This window comes from Rhamphochromis longiceps, linkage group LG9 (genome assembly GCF_057381845.1).
Source record: "Rhamphochromis longiceps isolate RC_006_pf linkage group LG9, R_longiceps_female_GT1.1, whole genome shotgun sequence".
Taxonomy (NCBI): Eukaryota; Metazoa; Chordata; class Actinopteri; order Cichliformes; family Cichlidae; genus Rhamphochromis; species Rhamphochromis longiceps.
In genome coordinates this window covers 32,908,775-32,929,319 of record NC_140565.1, presented here as the reverse complement: position 1 = coordinate 32,929,319, position 20,545 = coordinate 32,908,775, and the positions used below count along the sequence as shown (strand labels likewise).

The window sequence follows — 20,545 nt, the reverse complement described above, 5'->3', positions numbered from 1 at the left end:
TGGAGGCCAAGGTAATGCCATCCAGAGTAAGAATCTGGTTAGATACCATATTTCTAAGATTTTCAGGGCCGAGTACAATAACCTCAGTTTGATCTGAATTAAGAAGCAGAAAGTTAGCGGCCATCCAGGTCTTTATGTCTTTAAGACATTCCTGCAGTTTAACTAATTGGTGTGTGTTATCTGGCTTCATGGACAGATAGAGCTGGGTGTCATCTGCATAGCAGTGAAAATGTATGCTATGTCTTCTAATGATACTGCCTAAGGGAAGCATGTATAATGTAAACAGAATTGGTCCTAGCACTGAACCCTGTGGAACTCCATAATTGACCTCAGTGTGTGAAGAGGACTCTCCATTTACATGCACAAACTGGAGTCTATTAGATAGATATGATACAAACCACTGCAGTGCAGTACCTGTAATACCTACAGCATGTTCTAATCGCTCTAATAGGATATTATGGTCAATAGTATCGAATGCTGCACTGAGGTCTAGCAGGACAAGCACAGAGATGAGTCCACTGTCAGAGGCCATAAGAAGATCATTTGTAGCCTTCACTAAAGCTGTTGAAACCTGACTGAAACTCTTAAAATAAGCCATTCCTCTGCAGATGATCTGTTAGCTGTTTGACAACTACTCTTTCAAAGATTTTTGATATGAAAGGAAGGTTGGAGATTGGCCTATAATTAGCTAAGACTGCTGGATCTACAGATGGCTTTTTGAGTAAAGGTTTAACTACAGCCACCTTGAAGGCCTGTGGTACATAGCTGATTATTAGAGATAGTTTGATCATGTTGAGGCTGTCATTTTTAGCATCTACATCAGGGGTCAGCAACCCTAGGCACGCGTGCCACAGTTTGCACGTGAAGGGTTAAGTGTTGGCACAACCAATGCTGGAATGGCCATCGGGCATTTCCTCGGTGGCCCGGTAACTTTTTTTCCCCTCTGTACACAAATATTAAAATAAACAATAAAAACAATAGACATTATATACAATGTAAAAGATCAAATGTAAATAATGTAAAAAAATAAAATAAAATATGTAGATCAACAAAAGGCTTGTTTGAACAGAAAAGATTTTAACTGTTTTTTAAAAGAATCCACAGAGTCAAGCAAACGTAATTGATGTGGTAAACTGTTCTACAGGCTTGGTGCAACTGACTGAAAGGCTGTCCCCTTTTGTCTTCAGTTGTGTACGGGGAACAACTAACAGACTCTGAGTCTGTGAGCGGAGATGACAAGCAGCAGTGTATTTTATAAGAAGCTTGGATAAATAATCTGGGGCCTGGCCATTTAGTGCTCTGTATGTTAAAACAAGAATTTTAAAGCAAATTCTAAACTGTATTGGGAGCCAATGTAAAGAATATAAGATGGGAGTGATGTGAACACGCTTGGTAGAGCGAGTTAGTTGTCTGGCTGCTTCATTTTGTATTGCCTGGAGGCGACAGAGAGATGATTTATCCAAGCTAGTAAACAGGGAATTACAGTAATCTAAGTGTGATGACACAAATGCATGAATGAGTTTTTCCAGTTCAGCTGAGGAAACCACATGTCGCAGTTTAGAGATGTTTCTTAAATGATAGAAACAGGAACGAGAAAAATATTTTACATGAGAGTCAAGGCCCAAAGAAGAGTCGAATATTACTCCAAGACTGTGAATATTTTACTTGACAGACTGTGCAGTGAGAATTCAGTCAAAGCATTTAACTGAGATGTGAAAAAACTAAGCTGAACTCTACATCTTGTTGTGGTCTCCTGTGGCTTTAGGTGCTGACATGCCTTCCATCTGTTCTCCTGCATTTTCATTTACAACCGTAAAATATCTCCACATGGTGCTCCTCTCTCTCTCTGCACCCCAAATGCGTCTTCCGAGCGCATCTGAGTCACGTGACCGCACAGTAACAAATCCCAGCAGGGCAAAAAGAAGGGGGCGGAGCAAAGTGAGTCTGCCGCATAAGAAGCGGTGTTTTCACAGACAGAGCTGCTTTTTCATCCAAAGGGAGTAAAGTTCTAAATTTAGAGGAGAGGGACGAACTAAAGCATCGATCATAAACCACTACCACCGTTTGGATCGATATCTGCATCGATCTGCCCACCCTTGTCTCCTGGATCGTAGCCGAGATCAGCGTGAACCACGTGGGTCTCTGCTCCCTGATCTGTTTCCTGTGTTTGGAAAGAGTTGCAGCTTCATCACGGAGTTTCTCTCGGTTTGTGGGCTCATCTAAAGGTAAGCACCGAGCTAACTTTACTGTGAGTTCAGTTCATGTTGAGTTTAGCTCCTGAATGAGGTCTTCTGCTGCTCTCCTCGGTGTCTGTTCACAGTTTATTGTGAACACGTTGAGAGAAGAGCGAGAGAGTGTTTGGAGAAAAACACCAGCTAATCATTAGCTCAGCATGCTGGGAGAAGTTGGAGCAGAAAAGTCTTTTCATTGTCCCTGCAGCTGTTTTTCTGCCTGCACCAAACCTCTACAGCCTCATTTCTATTTGAAGCGATAACAGGAAATGGCGGCGCGGCAGTAGCACGCAGCGGCCACTCCGGAGCCAAAACTGGTGCTGCATTGTTTATTGTTTACGTTTTTGTGTGTAGCGTGCTTATTTTGCACTATGTATGGATAACGTCGCAACTGGTGTCGGTGTTCGTGCATACAACAGCCAGACACTTTTCAACCTAAATAACCTAGTTGACGACATCCAGGAGGGGCTGCGGGAAACGCTGCGTGAACTCGGCTTGCTCCGCGAACCAGGCCTCGAAGCCTCGGCGTTGCCTGATGCCGGCGGACGGAGGTGGAGACATCGGAAGCGTTGCGCGAGGAAGCGGAAGCGCGGCAAGCGGGCGGGAGTCTGTGCTAGGCTAAAAACAAACCCTAGCCGGCCGGCTCTACCGTCCATCATCTTATCCAACGTCTGCTCCCTGGATAACAAACTGGATTACATCCGACTCCAGCAGGCCACACAGCGTGAGATTAGAGACTGCTGTGTCAAAACATTGAGACTGGACTGACTAACCAACACAAAGCGCAAACACACTGACCTACACCACCAAACCATCGCACACACCAACCTGTAAATGCTCTTTTGCACAATATTATTACTAGATATATTATATATTATTATTTTTTTTTGCACTAACTTGTCTTGTAGCACCTTGGTTCCTGGAGGAACGTTGTTTCGCCTCACTGTGTATTTTTAAACTGTATATGGTTGAAGTGACAATAAAGTTGAACTTGGAACTTGGAACTTGGAGAGCGATCTGCTGCAGTATCAGGATCACAATAAACTTTATTGTCCAGCTGCTCTGGATGAACACATGACAGGAAGTGGTTTTCTTTTTTTTAATTAGCAAAAGAAAAACACCAACTAATCATTGGCTCAGCACGCTGGGAGAAGTTGAGCATTTGCTGGCAGAAAGTTGGAGTAGAAAAGTCTTTTCACTGATAGAAGCTCATTGATCAATGGTCATGAGTACCTTTCACGAAGAGTTTGGGGAATGGCTGCAATCACATGGTCATGAGAATTTGCATATTAATGGTCAAGGAACTGACCTCCCAGCCCATTGTTCCTTCAGTGGTGCTAGTTTCAGTCATTATGTAGGTGGAGCTGGGGGCCTGAAGGAGTTGAAAGTGTGGGGTGGGGGAGTAACAGGTCTGTCCCTGTTTGTGGAAACCACAGGAGGAGCTGTTCAGGCTGTTGCTGGGTGTGAATTGTTGATGGAGTCTTTAAACTTGTAGTTGCTGTTTTCCAGACTGAAGCAGAGTCGTTAGCTGAAAACTGGTTTTAGAGGTTCATTCAGGACACCTTCTCAGGCTCTTACAGCCTTACCTGTATCATAACAAAGTGTATAAACCCCAATCCACCTTTAACATGGTCCTTCTCCCAAACCTTCAAATAGGACTTTCTGGCCCTGTCATAGTAAAGGGCTGCTTAGAATATTAGAGCCAATGTCACAAAGTTCCTCCTGAAGTATAAGTGAGTGAGAGAGTTTCCTCACTTTGCAGCACAACACGTCTCACAAGATTTCTACAAGCAATCAGAGTGAAATTTGTACTTTGTGTTGTCAGATGAACATATGAGACACTTTGACTCTTCAGTGCAGTGTGGAGCCTAACAAAGATCTGTTTTGTGTCCCAGCTGATCAGTAGGAGGAGAAGAGTCTGACGGAGCAGCAGAGGAACATTTTCAGCCATCTGGACTCAGCTGAGTCACTACAGAGGAAACAATGAGCTCAACACAGGAGGTGAGGAAAATATCACAGTTTCACCAAATAATCAGTCACGTCAATTAATGTAGTTTAAAGCCATGTCAGAGGTGTGTGTGTGTGTGTGTGTGTGTGTGTGTGTGTGTGTGTGTGTGTGTGTGTGTGTGTGTGTGTGTGTGTGTGTGTGTGTGTGTGTGTGTGTGTGTGTGTGTGTGTGTGTGTGTGTGTGTGTGTGTGTGTGTGTGTCCAAATGTGCTATAGATAATCTCTATAGCACACTCGGACCACCCATAAAGGGTTAATGGAGGGAGTTCAGTTTGTTCCACGACTGCATTTCACTCACTGCCTCTGTTTGTTTCTCTGTCACTGCAGGACCAACGTGGACCAAGAAGTCAGCGCTCTCAGGAGGCCGACAAACCTCACAGAAGAAAGGGAGAGAGAAAATACAGTTGTGACGAGTGTGGGAAGGATTTTACCATTAAAGCTTCCCTAAAAATGCATCAGGTCATCCACACTGGAGAGAGACCGTTCAGCTGTGGAGACTGTGGAAAGTCGTTTACTGGGTCTCGAAGCTTAAAAAGACATCAACTCATCCACACTGGAGAGAGACCGTTCAGCTGTGGAGACTGTGGAAAGTCTTTTACCGAGTCTGGAACCTTTAAAAGACACCAACTCATCCACACTGGAGAGAGACCGTTCACCTGTGATGAGTGCGGAAAGTCTTTTACCCAGTCTGGAACCTTAAAAAACCACCAACTCATCCACACTGGAGAGAGACCGTTCAGCTGTGGAGACTGTGGAAAGTCTTTTACCGAGTCTGGAACCTTTAAAAAACACCAACTCATCCACACTGGAGAGAGACCGTTCAGCTGTGATGAGTGCGGGAAGTCTTTTACCCAGTCTGGAAGCTTAAAAAACCACCAACTCATCCACACTGGAGAGAGACCATTCAGCTGTGGAGACTGTGGAAAGTCTTTTACCCAGTCTGGAACCTTAAAAAGACACCAACTCATCCACACTGGAGAGAGACCGTTCAGCTGTGGAGACTGTGGAAAGTCTTTTACCGAGTCTGGAACCTTTAAAAACCACCAACTCATCCACACTGGAGAGAGACCGTTCAGCTGTGGAGACTGTGGAAAGTCTTTTACCGAGTCTGGAACCTTTAAAAAACACCAACTCATCCACACTGGAGAGAGACCGTTCAGCTGTGATGAGTGCGGAAAGTCTTTTACCCAGTCTGGAAGCTTAAAAAACCACCAACTCATCCACACTGGAGAGAGACCATTCAGCTGTGGAGACTGTGGAAAGTCTTTTACCCAGTCTGGAACCTTAAAAAGACACCAACTCATCCACACTGGAGAGAGACCGTTCAGCTGTGGAGACTGTGGAAAGTCTTTTACCGAGTCTGGAACCTTTAAAAACCACCAACTCATCCACACTGGAGAGAGACCGTTCAGCTGTGGAGACTGTGGAAAGTCTTTTACAGAGTCTGGAACCTTTAAAAAACACCAACTCATCCACACTGGAGAGAGACCGTTCAGCTGTGGAGACTGTGGAAAGTCTTTTACCGAGTCTGGAACCTTTAAAAAACACCAACTCATCCACACTGGAGAGAGACCGTTCAGCTGTGATGACTGTGGAAAGTCGTTTACTCAGTCTGGACACTTAAAAACACACAAACTCATCCACACTGGAGAGAGACCGTTCAGCTGTGGAGACTGTGGAAAGTCGTTTACTCAGCCTAGAAGCTTAAAATCACATCAACTCATCCACAGTGGAGTTAAAGCGTACAGCTGTGATCAGTGTGGCAGAGCTTTTACTCAGAGTAGCAGCTTACAGAGTCATCTAGTTACCCACTCTGGGATTAAAGCATACAGCTGTGACGTTTGTGGAAAAACCTTCAGCCTGAAACAGCACCGAAATACACACCTACGCATTCACACCAGACATGATGTGTACAGCTGTCATCAGTGTGGTAAACTATGTTTAACAGGCACACAGTTACAATGCCACATGTTTACCCACTCTGAGGAGAGACCTTATAAATGTGACTTGTGTGACAAGACTTTTAAATCTCCATATGACCTGAAAGCACACCAAAAGATCCACACAAGAAAGACTCTACAAGTGCAGTTACTGTGAGGTATGTATCTATATTTTTATCTTGTCAACCCAACTGTTTGAAACAACTTGTATTAGCATGTTAGCAATTTTACTGCATGGAAAAACACCTCTGAGTGATTATTCAGACTCTAATCACAGGTTTTTAGTGATAGTGTTTGAGAATTGTATTATTGTTATTGTAGCATTAAACTAGTATTAATTTAATGGTTTTACTCTTATCGTTTTTATAGCAATTTAAATTGAGCCGAGTGTGATAATGTAAACAGTAAAATGTAATTGGACTTTGGCAGAGATGCTCTTTATTTCAGGCAACGTTCAGGGTGAAAATGTTGAAGGACTGACTTACACTGTGTTTGTGTCTTTGTTTAGAAGCAGAGCGACACAGATGGATCCAGTTCTCAACCCTATCATCGCTGTGGGAAAGACTTTTTTGCGACCTTTGCGGAAAAACTTTCAGTCATCAAAAGACCCTAAAAATACATCAACGTAGACACACTGGAGACAAACTGAACTACTGTAAAGAATGTGGGAGAAGCTTCACCACTTCAACGGACTTCAAACAATATGAATGAAAATGTGCCTCGTTACATTTTAAGCTTTCTAAACTGTTCTACTGTAGTGTTCATGTTGAGTGGTTAGCTTTGTTCCAGCAGTTGAATCAAAAATCTGTTTCCTGTTATCATGTTTTTAATGAATGCATCGATCCATGTTTTCTGCAGTTTTTTTTTCAGCTTGTTTGTGATATGAGATCCTGCAACAGTTAAACCAAAATTTTACATGTTAAATAAAGAAATGGTTTACTGACAAAGAGTTTGAGCCGTGATGTCATTTCCTGTATATCAGAGCAACACCTGAAGTTACCAATGTTTAAAGTCATAGTCAAATTATGTGTCAGCATGACCTTGTGAAAACTGCTTGGCGCTGCTTCACTATGTTATCTGCTAACTGTTAGGGCGTAGAAGGACAAAACTCCCAGGATGACCAGTGCCAGGACCTTCCTGATGCAGAGAGTTGTGTGTGGGGGGGATAAAGGAGAAGCTGAGGCATCCCAAAGTTAAAGCTGGCATAACTGAACCTTAATGTTTGATGTGTGTTGTGGTTCTCCTGCGCGCAGTAATTAATAGCTTGAACACAGCAGAGCTTGATATAAAGACCTGGGTGACAACTAGCTTTCTGCCGCTGATTATACGTGGCCCTAAAATACCTAGAAATGTGGTATCTAACCAGATACTTGCTCTGGATTGCATTACCTTGGCCTCCAGTAACACCTTGGAGTAATATTTGACCAGGACATTAAAGAAATATTTAGGGCTGTGTGATCGGCCGAGTTGGAAAAAGCAGGAGTCACAGGAATTATTAGAAAAACAGGGTTTTTATTCATTTAACCCAAAAATTATATTTACCAAAGTAATTAATGTTGAGCTCATAAAAAAGGTCAAAGAAACAAAACTGAACTCAGGCAAAGAACTGCAAACTTAACAAACCAAATGACTGCACAAAGAAATATAACTGACCTAAACATGAACTGACACAGAAGGGTATATATAAAGTCTGATCAGACCACTATGACACACGAGGAGTAACTAAACAAAACACAATTGTAAACAACAAACATGGCAGTACAGTCTGGTTTGTCTTTATCCTGTTTTCCTTCTCTCACCCCAACCGGTCGCAGCAGATGGCCCCGCCCCTCCCTGAGCCTGGTTCTGCCGGAGGGTTCTTCCTGTTAAAAGGGAGTTTTTCCTTCCCACTGTCGCCAAAGTGCTTGCTCATGGGGGGTCATATGATTGTTGGGCTTTTCTCTGTATCTACTGTACAATATTAAGTGCCTTGAGGCAACTTTTGTTGTGATTTGGCGCTATATAGATAAAAATTGAATTGAATTGGTTCTTTAGTAGGTCTAGAGGGGTTAAACTGCGTCCTCACATCTGCTTCATGAATATGAAGGGCTGTAGTGGGAGAAGGTGGTTTGAAATCCTCATAGGTGTGAAGTGAGGAGGGGGCTCCTGTGGGTGAAGTCTTTGATAGTGTAGATGGCTCTGTTGTGGGGGGAGCGGGGAAGGTGGGGGGATGATGGACCAAAGTGTCTCTATTGTTGGGGAAGTCTCTATTGAGGTGTGAAAGCTGCTTGATGGATCATCAAACCGACAGTAAAAGTTGTTGAGGGTGTTGGCCAACAGCAAGTCGTCAGTGGGGTGGGGCTGTGTGCTTCCTGAAGTGAAAATATGGAATTTAAAGATGAATGGGGAAAACTCGCTCACAGCTGACTAATGAACATTTGTATGCATGCTTAAGAACTGCATTGACCCCATTTCACACAAGATTTAAAATTCTGCCTGCAAATGTCAGAGGTGTACTCGTCTGTGTCCATATTTTCTCCAGCATACGGGGGATTCCCATCATAATGAGTCTTTTGGTAAGAGGTGATAAAGAACCTAATCAAAATTTTCCATCCAAATTCCCTCCATCTTTGTGAGGTAGTGCATTTCCATTGTTGTTTCCATATTTGAGTCCATTCATCCTGTGTTATGCACACTCCTCCCTCCTTCTCCCATAATATCTTATTTGTAAAAATGTATACAAAGAGGAAATGTGTTTTTTGTTGACTTCGCCACTATATGCCTTTTTGAGCGTTGCTATCAAATCTACATTAGTGTCGCCACTCTAATTGTCGTCTTTATATAGTGCCTTATTTGCAAGTATCGGCATGAATCCTGTCTTTCCAGATTGTATTTTTGTTTCAATGTATCAACACTAATTAAATTCCCAACTTTAATCAGACTATCAAATGTAGGTAATCCTTTAGCAGACCAACTTTCAAGACGTGAGTCCAATTTATTTGGGGTAACGTCACAGACATAAGCATATCCTTTAAATAATGCCAAGTCTTGTTCTAGCTTAAATTCAAAAATATATATTGTTAATTAAATGTTAAAAACTAGAAAAGGTTGCATTTCCTGCGAAAATGCAGTGTAGTGGAATCTTATGAAAACGGCAGGAAAATCACCCTTTTAACAGGAAAGCAGAGCTCTCAAAGAACCAGGCTCAGGGAGGGGCGACCATCTGCCACAACCGGGCAGGGGTGAGAGAAGGAAGACAAGACAACAGACATGCTGTGGAAGGGAACCAGAGATTAATAACAAGTATGATTCAATGCAGAGAGGTCTATTAACACATAGTGAGTGAGAAAGGTGACTGAGGAAGAAATACTCAACACATCATGGGAAATTCCCCTGCTGCCTACACCTAATGCAGCATAAATAAGGAAGAATTCGGAGCCACCTGATCCAGCCCTAACTGTATGTTTTATCAAAAGGGAATGTTTCAAGCCTAATCTTAAAATTAGAGATAGTGTCTTCCTCACCAATCCCAACTAATAAGCTGGTTCCGTGGTAGAGGGCCCTGAAAACTCAAGGCTCTTCCTCCCATTCTACTTTTAAATACTCAAGGAACAAGAAGTAAGCCCTGTCAGTACTCTTGCTGCAGCATTTTGGATTAACTGAAGGCGTCTAAGCAAGTTTTTAGGACATCTTGATAATAGCAAATTACAGTAGTCCAGTCTAGAAGTAATAAATTAATGAACAGCATCACTCTGAGACGGGATATTTTGAGATGTTTAGAGATATTGCACATATGAAATAAAGCAGCTCTACATATTTGTATAATGTCCTGGTCAAATATTACTCCAAGATTCTGACAGTGATACTGGAGGCCACGGTAATTCCATCCAGAGCAAGTATCTGGTTAGATATTATATTTCTAGGAATTCCAGGGCCACGTACAATCAGCAGCAGAAAGTTAGACATCACCCAGGTCTTTATATCTTTAAAACATTTCAGCAATTTAATTAATTGGTGTGTGTTACCTGGTTTTATGGATAGACAAAGCTCACTGTCATCTGCATAGCATCTACTGCAGGGGTCCCCAATCTCAGTCCAGTGTCCCTGCAGGTTTTAGATCGCACCCTGGGTCAACACACCTGTATCACATGATTAGCTCATTACCAGGCCTCTGGAAAACTACGGCTGTGTCCCAATCAAGAGACCGCTCGCTTGAAGTACGCGCACTACGTGTACTACATATGGTGCGTACTATAAGAACGAGAAGTGCGGAAGTGAGAGGCTTGTGAAATGGGACGGTCTAGCCTTCGTCGCGCTGTTCAGGTTGCCTAGCAACCATGATACTAACCACGAGAAACGTTACATACAGCTTTGTTTGACAGAAATGAAGGAGAAAAATGTTTTGTTAGTCATTCGTTTTAGTCATGACATCACTCTGATTAGTTGAGTATCTGAGGCTGAGACCACGGGACTGTAAAACATGATTGTTGGGCTTCATTTCTGTGCTAACAATTAGTTAATGTTGTTGAGACTAAAAGCATCTCACTGTGGTAATGTAAATATAATATAGTCAATATTATATGTGTTGTCAGATCATTATGAGATAGATAGATAGATAGATAGATAGATAGATAGATAGATAGATTGATTGATTGATTTTGAGGGCTGCATTTCGAGCAGCCTTTAAATTGGGACAGCCTTCATCGCGTCGCTGTGAAGAAGTCTAGTCTAGAAATAATAAATGCATGAAGTAGATTTTCAGCGTCAGGATATTTTGCGATGTTTGGGCCAAGGTAGCCACCCAGAGCTGGTTAGATAACATATTTCTAGAATTTTAAGGGCAAACTACAATCAGCAGCAGAAAGTTAGACATCACCCAGGTCTTTATATCTTTAAGACATTTCAGCAATTTAATTAATTGGTGTGTGTTCCCTGGCTTCTTTCCATTCTAGAGTGTGATTAACGTGATGGGTGGGCTCTTTTACATTCGAGATCAACAAAAGTGGACAAGAAAAGATTGAGACCCATCAGTCCAGGCAACTTTTTTCAATCTCTGCAACTTTCAGATTTTAGGGGCAGAATTTGTCTTAAACAACATAAAGCATGGATCCATCCTGCTGCTGGTGTAATAGCGTGGAGATGTTTGGTTGGCACAATTTGGGTCCCTTAGTACCAACTGACATCATTTACAGACCACAGCCTACCTGAGACTCAGTCCAATAGAGCACCTTTGGGATGTGGTGAAATAAGATTCACATCATGGACGTCCAGCTGAAAAATCAGCTGTCATATCAATATAGACCAACAACTTCTGAGAGGCAGTGCCAACAAAGGAAACTCTGATAAGCTGTGCAAATCAAACCACAACTTTAAAAGATCATTTTCCAAAATTAATCTTTTTATTTCTCAAACACAAATCAGAATTTTTGATACCTACAGCAACTTTGTTAAAATACAAAAGATTTTAAAGATCTTATTTTTTCATAAATTTCAGGTCAGAATTTTCAGTAAGCTGCAGGAACCCTGTTCAGTGTCAGAACAGCCAAGTCTCCTCTGATAAACCTCCATCTGTGTCACTGAGAACATTTGTCACATCAGTTTTTGGTTTGATATACAGGAAATGACATCATGGATCAAACTCTTTGTCATTAAACTATTTCTTTATTTAACATTTCAAATTTTGGTTTAACTGTTGAAGGATTTCATAACACAAACAGCCTGAACAAAAAAAAAAAAAACCAACAAAACAGATTTTTCTTTTATTCAACTGCTGGAACAAAGCTAACCACTCAACACCAACACTACAGTAGAACAGTTTAGAAAGCTTAAAATGTAACGAGAGGCACATTTTCATTCATAGCTGCCTCATCAGATCTTTACAGGAGATTCCATCTGAACTCTGTGGAGCCTGATCTCAAGGGCTTTGAGTCTGACCCTGAAACCAGAAGAGGATCTTTCTGTCTCTGCAGATTCACAGAGATGGGAGTGATCACGCTGATGTTTGCATAGAGAAGACAATGTGGTGAATATTTTGGCACATTGGTAACAGTGAAACAGTTTATTAGTAACGTGGGATCGTTTGTGTTTGGAGTATGAACTGAGAATCCTGAAGCTCTTGTCACACTGGTCACAGCTGTAGTTTCCTTCCATGTGTGTACGTTCATGACAGTTATGACTATCTGTATGTGAGAAGCTTTTGTCACAGTGTCTGCACTTGTATGGTTTCTCTCCTGTGTGGACTCGTCTATGCACTTTGAGCTCAAATGCAGATATGTAGGATGACCCACACTGATCACAGAGATGTGTTTTAACGCCACTGTGAATACGTTCATGTTTTTTTAAGATACTTGGTTTGGGGAAGCCTCTCCCACATTCTTTGCAGTAGTTCATTTTGTCTCCAGTGTGTCTACGTTGATGTAGTTTTAGGGTGTTTGGATGACTGAAAGTTTTTCCACAAAGGTCACAAAAAACTTTCCCACCACCACAGTGATGACAGGGTTGAGAACTGGATCCATCTGTGTCGCTCTGCTTCTGAACAAAGACACAAACACAGTGTAAGTCAGTCCTTCAACATTTTCATCCTGAACGTCGCTTGAAATAAAGAGCATCTCTGCAGACGTCCAATTACATTTTACTGTTTACATTATAACACTCAGGTCAGTTTAATATGCTACAAAAATGATAAGAGTAAAAACCTTAAATTAATACTAATTTAATACTACAATAACAGCAATATAATTCTCACTATCACTAAAAACTGTGATTAGAGTCTGAATAATCACTCAGAGGTGCTTTTCAATGCAATAGAATTGCTAGCACAACTTGATGAGCAGAGTTGTTTCAAACAGTCAGGCTACAATCACAAGATAAAAATATAAATACATACCTCACAGTAACTGCACTTGGAGAGTCTCTTTCTTGTGTGGATCTTTTGGTGTCGTCTCAGGTAACGTGGAGATCTGAAAGTCTTCGCACACAGGTCACATTTATAAGGTGTCTCCTCAGAGTGGGTAAACGTGTTGTTGTAAGTGTGCGCCTGTTAAACATAGTTTACCACACTGACTACAGCTGTACACATCATGTCTGGTGTGAATGCGTAGGTGTGTATTTCGGCTCCGTTTCAGGCTGAAGGTTTTTCCACAAATGTCACAGCTGTATGCTTTAATTCCAGAGTGGGTAACTAGATGACTCTGTAAGCTCTTACGCTGAGTAAAAGCTCTGCCACACTGATCACAGCTGTACGCTTTAACTCCACTGTGGATGACCTGGTGTTTTTTTAAGTATGAAGCTGAGGAGAAAGACCTTCCACAAATATCACACTTGAACGGTCTCTCTCCAGTGTGGATGAGTTGGTGTGTTTTTAAGCTTCCAGACTGAGTAAAAGACTTTCCACAGTCGCCACAGCTGAATGGTCTCTCTCCAGTGTGGATGAGTTGGTGTGTTTTTAAGCTTCCAGACTGAGTAAAAGACTTTCCACAGTCGCCACAGCTGAATGGTCTCTCTCCAGTGTGGATGAGTTGGTGTCTTTTTAACTTTGACATCTGCGTATAAGACTTTCCACAGTCATCACAGCTGAATGGTCTCTCTCGAGTGTGGATGACCTGACGCATTTTTAGTAAAGCTTTCACAGTAAAATCTTTCCCACACTCGTCACAGCTATATTTTTTCCTCTCTTTCAATCTTCAACAAATTTGTCGGCCTCCTGAGAGCGCTGACTTCTCGCTCCACGCTGGTCCTGCAGTATCAAAGATACAGAGGCAGTGAGTGAAATGCAGTCGTGGAACAAACTCAACCTTAAACTCGATTCTTTGTAGCGAATGAGACAACCTGGCTTCTGTCACAAGGAGATAAATAATCTCCCCCCCGACCCCACCCGCTTCAACATCTTCAGCCCCCTAAGACCCACCACCTCCACCATTCAAAATAGCCTGGACCTGATCACCACTTCATTAGTGTCTCCACGACCCATTATGCCTCCCTCCATACTGGAGAGTAGAGATGCAAAAAGCGTCTTTAACATACAGATCTCAAAAAAAGCAGCTGAACCAGACTCAGGGTCTCCATCATAAACCATACAGGGGGATCACAATATGAAGCAGTTTAAGACGATTGTTGCTGTGAACTTTCACTATAGAAAGAAAACTGAACAGAACATCTGAATTCACTCGATGCTGAACATTCATTTCATAGAAAGAAGAATTGTAATTATACTCAGATCTACCTGTGCTTTAATGATGGGGCCTTTAAACTTACACATTCAACAGTTTTAACCAGCTTTCCTTCCTGCTTTGACTGCAGCTGTGTTTGACACAGGAAGACATTATTAATTTCTTCAATATTATACTTTATTCTTTTGGGGGGAAGTGCAGCTTTAAACCTTTACATGATTCAACTCAACCCAACAAATCAATCTGAACGATCACAGGTGGGAAAAACTTCTGTAAACAAAATAAATAAAACCCAACATTCAATCCACAACATGATTAGAAACATGATTCTCCCAAATCACCAAGAGCTGCACATTAACCACCACAATATATTTTATTCTCTGTGCTTTCAAATATGAACACTGTTTACTTTCATCTCTGTTTCATTAGTTTTTGTTAACATCTTCCTGTGCATCACTTTACAGCAGCCACACTCATTAAAATGAGACTTTGTAGGAGTTCACTTCCTCTCATGTGTTCATCCACAGCAGCTGGACAATAAAGTTTATTGTGACCCTGATACTGCAGCAGATCGCTCTCATCCATTTCCTGTTATCACTTCAAATAGAAACGAGGCTGTAGAGGTTTGGTGCAGGCAGAAAAACAGCTGCAGGGACAATGAAAAGACTTTTCTGCTCCAACTTCTCCCAGCATGCTGAGCTAATGATTAGTTGGTGTTTTTCTCCAAACACTCTCTCACTCTTCTCTCAACGTGTTCACAATAAACTGTGAGCAGATGTTAAGATATTCATTGTGTGTACTCATGTTGTACATTGTTTAACAGCATTATGGTTACTGTGGTTTAACAGAGACAGTATTTTAGTTGTCACCACAATGAGGCACTGTTTCATTGTAAGAGCACGGATGTTGCATCATCGCGCTCCTAAAACAGAAGAAGAAAATAGATACGGCACCTATGAGAAAAGTTTTGCCGCGTGTTGAAGAGGAATAAAGTTCATAAAATATTAAGGACATTTTTGCCTCCGTCATCATTTTCCTTCGAGTTGATCGCTGTCGATGCTGCAATACTCAACAGCAGACACCGAGGAGAGCAGCAGAAGACCTCATTCAGGAGCTAAACTCAACATGAACTGAACTCACAGTAAAGTTAGCTCGGTGCTTACCTTTAGATGAGCCCACAAACCGAGAGAAACTCCGCGATGAAGCTGCAACTCTTTCCAAACACAGGAAACAGATCAGGGAGCAGAGACCCACGTGGTTCACGCTGATCTCAACTACGATCCAGGAGACAAGGGTGGGCAGATCGATGCAGATATCGATCAGGACGTTGGTAGTGGTTTACGATCGATACTCCTCCGAGTTCACTATTTTACTCGCTGCGGATGAAGAAGCAGCTGTCTGTTTGAACACCGCTTCTTATGCGGCAGACTCACTTTGCTCCGCCCCCTTCTTCCTGCCCTGCTGGGATTTGTTACTGTGCTGTCACGTGACTCAGCTATGTCCAGAAAACGCATTTGGGCTGTAGAGAGAGAGAGAAAGAGGAGCATCATGTGGAAATATTTTACGGCTGTAAATGAAAATTCTGGAGAACAGATGGAAGGCTTGTCAGCACCTAAAGCCACAGGAGACCACAACAAGCTGTAGAGTTCAGCTTTCAGCTCGTTTGTTTGCAGGGTTGAAAAATGGGCAGCATAGTGGCTCAGGCCTGACAGGAGGACTGGAGGAGCTTGTGCAAGGAATTTGGTTCCAGTAGATGGAGGCTCTCAAGCACAGCAATGTAAAACAAACAAACACACACACACACACACACACACGTCTATATATACATTACACATACATACACAAAGCTGTGTAAACCAACTGTATGGTTTATGATGGAGACCCTGAGTCTGGTTCAGCTGCTTTGTTGGGGTCTGTATGTTAAAGAGTCTGTTTACATGGTGGAAGTGGTGGGACTGGGGGGCCTGAAGGAGTTGAAAGTGTGGGGTGGGGGAGTAAGAGGTCTGTCCCTGTTTGTGGAAACCACAGGAGGAGCTGTTCAGGCTGTTGCTGGGTGTGAATTGTTGATGGAGTCTTTAAACTTGTAGTTGCTGTTTTCCAGACTGAAGCAGAGTCGTTAGCTGAAAACTGGTTTTAGAGCTTCATTCAGGACACCTTCTCAGGCTCTTACAGCCTTACCTGTATCATAACAAAGTGTATAAACCCCAATCCACCTTTAACATGGTCCTTCTCCCAAACCTTCAAATAGGACTTTCTGGCCCTGTCATAGTAAAGGGCTGCTTAGAATATTAGAGCCAATGTCACAAAGTTCCTCCTGAAGTATAAGTGAGTGAGAGAGTTTCCTCACTTTGCAGCACAACACGTCTCACAAGATTTCTACAAGCAATCAGAGTGAAATTTGTACTTTGTGTTGTCAGATGAACATATGAGACACTTTGACTCTTCAGTGCAGTGTGGAGCCTAACAAAGATCTGTTTTGTGTCCCAGCTGATCAGCAGGAGGAGAAGAGTCTGACGGAGCAGCAGAGGAACATTTTCAGCCATCTGGACTCAGCTGAGTCACTACAGAGGAAACAATGAGCTCAACACAGGAGGTGAGGAAAGTATCACAGTTTCACCAAATAATCAGTCACGTCAATTAATGTAGTTTAAAGCCATGTCAGAGGTGAAAGTGTGTGTGTGTGTGTGTTCCTGTGCTCATCTCACTGAACAGGTGTACGGGCACTTTGCAGGCCAAATGTCTCTAATCGTTGCCCTAGAAACAAGTCGAATATTTATCTTTGTCTGGAAGCGTGTTTGACCCTCAAAAGACTCAATGCCATCTCTCATGAGCACATTTGCAATGTGTGTATGAAAATGAGTATAACTACTTATTTAACACAAGCTTTGCACAAAGTACCACTAATAAAAGCCCAGTTAGAAGAATGTGTTTCCCACAACTCACTGCCTCTGTTTGTATCTCTGTCACTGCAGGACCAACGTGGAGCGAGAAGTCAGCGCTCTCAGGAGGCCGACAAACCTCACAGAAGAAAGAGAGAGAAAAAACACAGCTGTGACGAGTGTGGGAAAGATTTTACCGTAAAAGCTTCCCTAAAAATGCATCAGCTCATCCACACTGGAGAGAGACCGTTCAGCTGTGACGAGTGTGGAAGGTCTTTTACTGTGTCTGGAAGCTTAAACAAACACCAACTCATCCACAGTGGAGTTAAAGCGTACAGCTGTGATCAGTGTGGCAGAGCCACAGTAACCAGTTACAGAGTCATCTAGTTACCCACTCTGGAATTAAGGCATACAGCTGTGACATCTGTGGCAAAACTTTCAGCCGGATAGACGGCCTAAATACACACCTACGCATTCACACCAGACATGTGTACAGCTGTGGTCAGTGTGCCAAACACTTTGCTATAAACACACAGTTACAACAACACATGTTTACCCACTCTGAGGAACAACCTTATAAATGTGATCTATGTGAGAAGACTTTTAAATCTCCACGTTCCCTGAAAGCACACCAAAAGATCCACACCAGAAAGACTCTACAAGTGCAGTTACTGTGAGGTATGTATTTATATTGTTATCTTGTCAGCCTGACTGTTTGAAACAACTCTGCCTATCAAGTTGTGTTAGCATGTTAGCAATTTTACTGCATGGATAAACACCTCTGAATGATTATTCAGACTCTAATCACAGGTTTTTAGTGATAGTGTTTGAGGATTGTATTACTGTTATTGTAGCATTAAACTAGTATTAATTTAATGTTTTTACTATTATCGTTTTTACAGCACATTAAATTGAGCCGAGTGTGATAATGTAAACAGTAAAATGTAATTGGACTTTGGCAGAGATGCTCTTTATTTCGGGCGATGTTCAGGATGAAAATGTTGAAGGACTGACTTACACTGTGTTTGTGTCTTTGTTTAGAAGCAGAGCAACACAGATGGATCCAGTTCTCAACCCTGTCATCGCTGTGGTGGTGGGAAAGACTTTTTTTGCAACCTTTGTGGAAAAACTTTCAGTCATCAAAAGACCCTAAAATACATCAACGTAGACACACTGGAGACAAACTGAACTACTGTAAAGAATGTGGGAGAGGCTTCACCACTTCAAAGGACTTCAAACAATATGAATGAAAATGTGCCTCGTTACATTTTAAGCTTTCTAAACTGTTCTACTGTAGTGTTCATGTTGAGTGGTTAGCTTTGTTCCAGCAGTTGAATCAAAAATCTGTTTCCTGTTATCATGTTTTTAATGAATGCATCGATCCATGTTTTCTGCAGTTTTTTTTCAGCTTGTTTGTTATGAGATCCTGCAACAGTTAAACCAAAATTTTACATGTTAAATAAAGAAATGGTTTACTGACAAAGAGTTTGAGCCGTGATGTCATTTCCTGTATATCAGAGCAACACCTGAAGTTACCAATGTTTAAAGTCATAGTCAAATTATGTGTCAGCATGACCTTGTGAAAACTGCTTGGCGCTGCTTCACTGTTATCTGCTAACTGTTAGGGCGTAGAAGGACGAAACTCCCAGGATGACCAGTGCCAGAGAGTTGTGTGTGGGGGGATAAAGGAGAAGCTGAGGCATCCCAAGGGTAAAGCTGGCATAACTGAACCTTAATGTTTGATGTGTGTTGTGGTTCTCCTGCGCGCAGTAATTAATAGCTTGAACACAGCAGAGCTTGATATAAAGACCTGGGTAACAACCAACTTTATGCCGCTGATTATACTTGGCCCTAAAATACCTAGAAATGTGGTGTCTAACCAGATACTTGCTCTGGATGCCATTACCTTGGCCTCCAGTCACACCTTGGAGTAATATTTGACCAGGACATTAAACAAATATTTAGGTCTGTGTGATGGACCGAGTTGGAAAAGCAGGAGTCACAAGAATTATTAGAAAAACAGGGTTTTTATTCATTTAACCCAAAAATTATATTTACAAAAGTAATTAATGTTGAGCTCATAAAAAAGGTCAAAGAAACAAAACTGAACTCAGGCAAAGAACTGCAAACTTAACAAACCAAATGACTGCACAAAGAAATATAACTGACCTAAACATGAAATGGCACAGAAGGTCCATCTGCTGTATATCACTGGGAAAGAAAAGAAGGGGAGCTAATTTCACGCAGAGATGGAGAAAGATAATAAAGACAGGAGAGGAAGAAGAGAGGTGAGATTTAAGGGTAAGGACTGCTTATATTAAGAGTCGGTGAAGGTTCTCAGCCATCCAGTTCATTGTAGTCTAAGGAGCTTGGAAAGAAAAGCGTCTGGACTTCCTTAAGTTGCTTGAAGACGCTTCACCTCTCATCCGAGAAGCTTCTTCAGTTCTCAAGAAGCTCATCACAAAGACGGCAGCTGCAGAGAGTGACGGTACAGTAGAGCGACACAAGAGGGCGCCATTACACAAGCTTACTGCTCACAAGCAGCCAAGCACAGCAGCAACTACGGTATACAACTGGAGTAAGGTGGAAATTAACAAAGGACAGTGTTAAAAGTAGAATGAGAGTGGTGTAAGGCAAGTTGAAAGATCCACAATAAGTTTCTATAACATGTTCATCAAAGGTAACTTAATTTCTACTGTACTTCAAAGTGATGCTTTGTAGTTTAGGGAAGAGTTCTGTGTGCTTGTTTAAGGTCGAACTATGAGTGAAGTTCGCAGGGTTCTTTCAGTACAAACGCATCTGCATTAAGAGTGAATGTCATTACAGCTAAAGTATATGCAACAGTAACCCCAGAGTAATACTTAAGGATTTTGAAATCTAAACACAGACCATTAAATGACATTTAACTATACTCACAAGACGGTTGACAAAGATCTCCAAGAGCACTATGCTGTACCACTTACTGCAGTGGAAGAAGATGATGCTGAGCAAATTACAGAACTACAGACTGCTCATAAAAGCGAAAGAGTATGAACACTAACCGAAAAGGCTAAAGAGCTTTAAGAGAAGGACTTCAACATTTTGTGGCGTCAGTGGCGGTCCTAGCCTGTTTGGCGCCCTGGGCGAACACTCCCTCTGCTGGGGCATGTGACCTGGACTCACACTCACTGCAGCCCTGAACTTTTCTAAAAGATACATCTGAAAGGCTTTCTTTGCAATTAAGCAGATCTTTAATCTTTTATCTCCCTGTAATGAAGTCTGCGTGATGTCTGAGTGTAGTCATGTGACAGCTGTGCAGAAAATGGTGATTGAATTAAAAGCCAGCAGGCCTCATCTAAACG

General features: G+C 42.0%; 1 protein-coding gene and 1 pseudogene across 2 annotated transcripts; one reads left to right on the top strand and one right to left on the bottom strand.

Annotated features, from left to right (window-relative positions):
* Positions 1 to 1,912: 1,912 nt before the first annotated feature.
* Positions 1,913 to 7,125, top strand: LOC146662656 (uncharacterized). 2 transcript variants are annotated; one of them, XM_085417454.1, is made up of 4 exons: positions 1,913 to 2,225; positions 4,127 to 4,232; positions 4,566 to 6,336; positions 6,690 to 7,125. In XM_085417454.1, exons 2-3 carry the CDS (start codon positions 4,215 to 4,217, stop codon positions 6,333 to 6,335), a joined length of 1,788 nt encoding a protein of 595 aa, XP_085273580.1. In that variant the 5' UTR covers positions 1,913 to 2,225; positions 4,127 to 4,214; the 3' UTR covers position 6,336; positions 6,690 to 7,125. The 2 variants fall into 2 exon arrangements, with proteins under 2 accessions (XP_085273580.1, XP_085273578.1); XM_085417452.1 differs by having other exon boundaries at positions 1,914 to 2,225; positions 6,687 to 7,125.
* Positions 7,126 to 8,410: 1,285 nt separating this feature from the next.
* LOC146662655 (uncharacterized) lies at positions 8,411 to 14,873 on the bottom strand (annotated as a pseudogene).
* Positions 14,874 to 20,545: the final 5,672 nt, after the last annotated feature.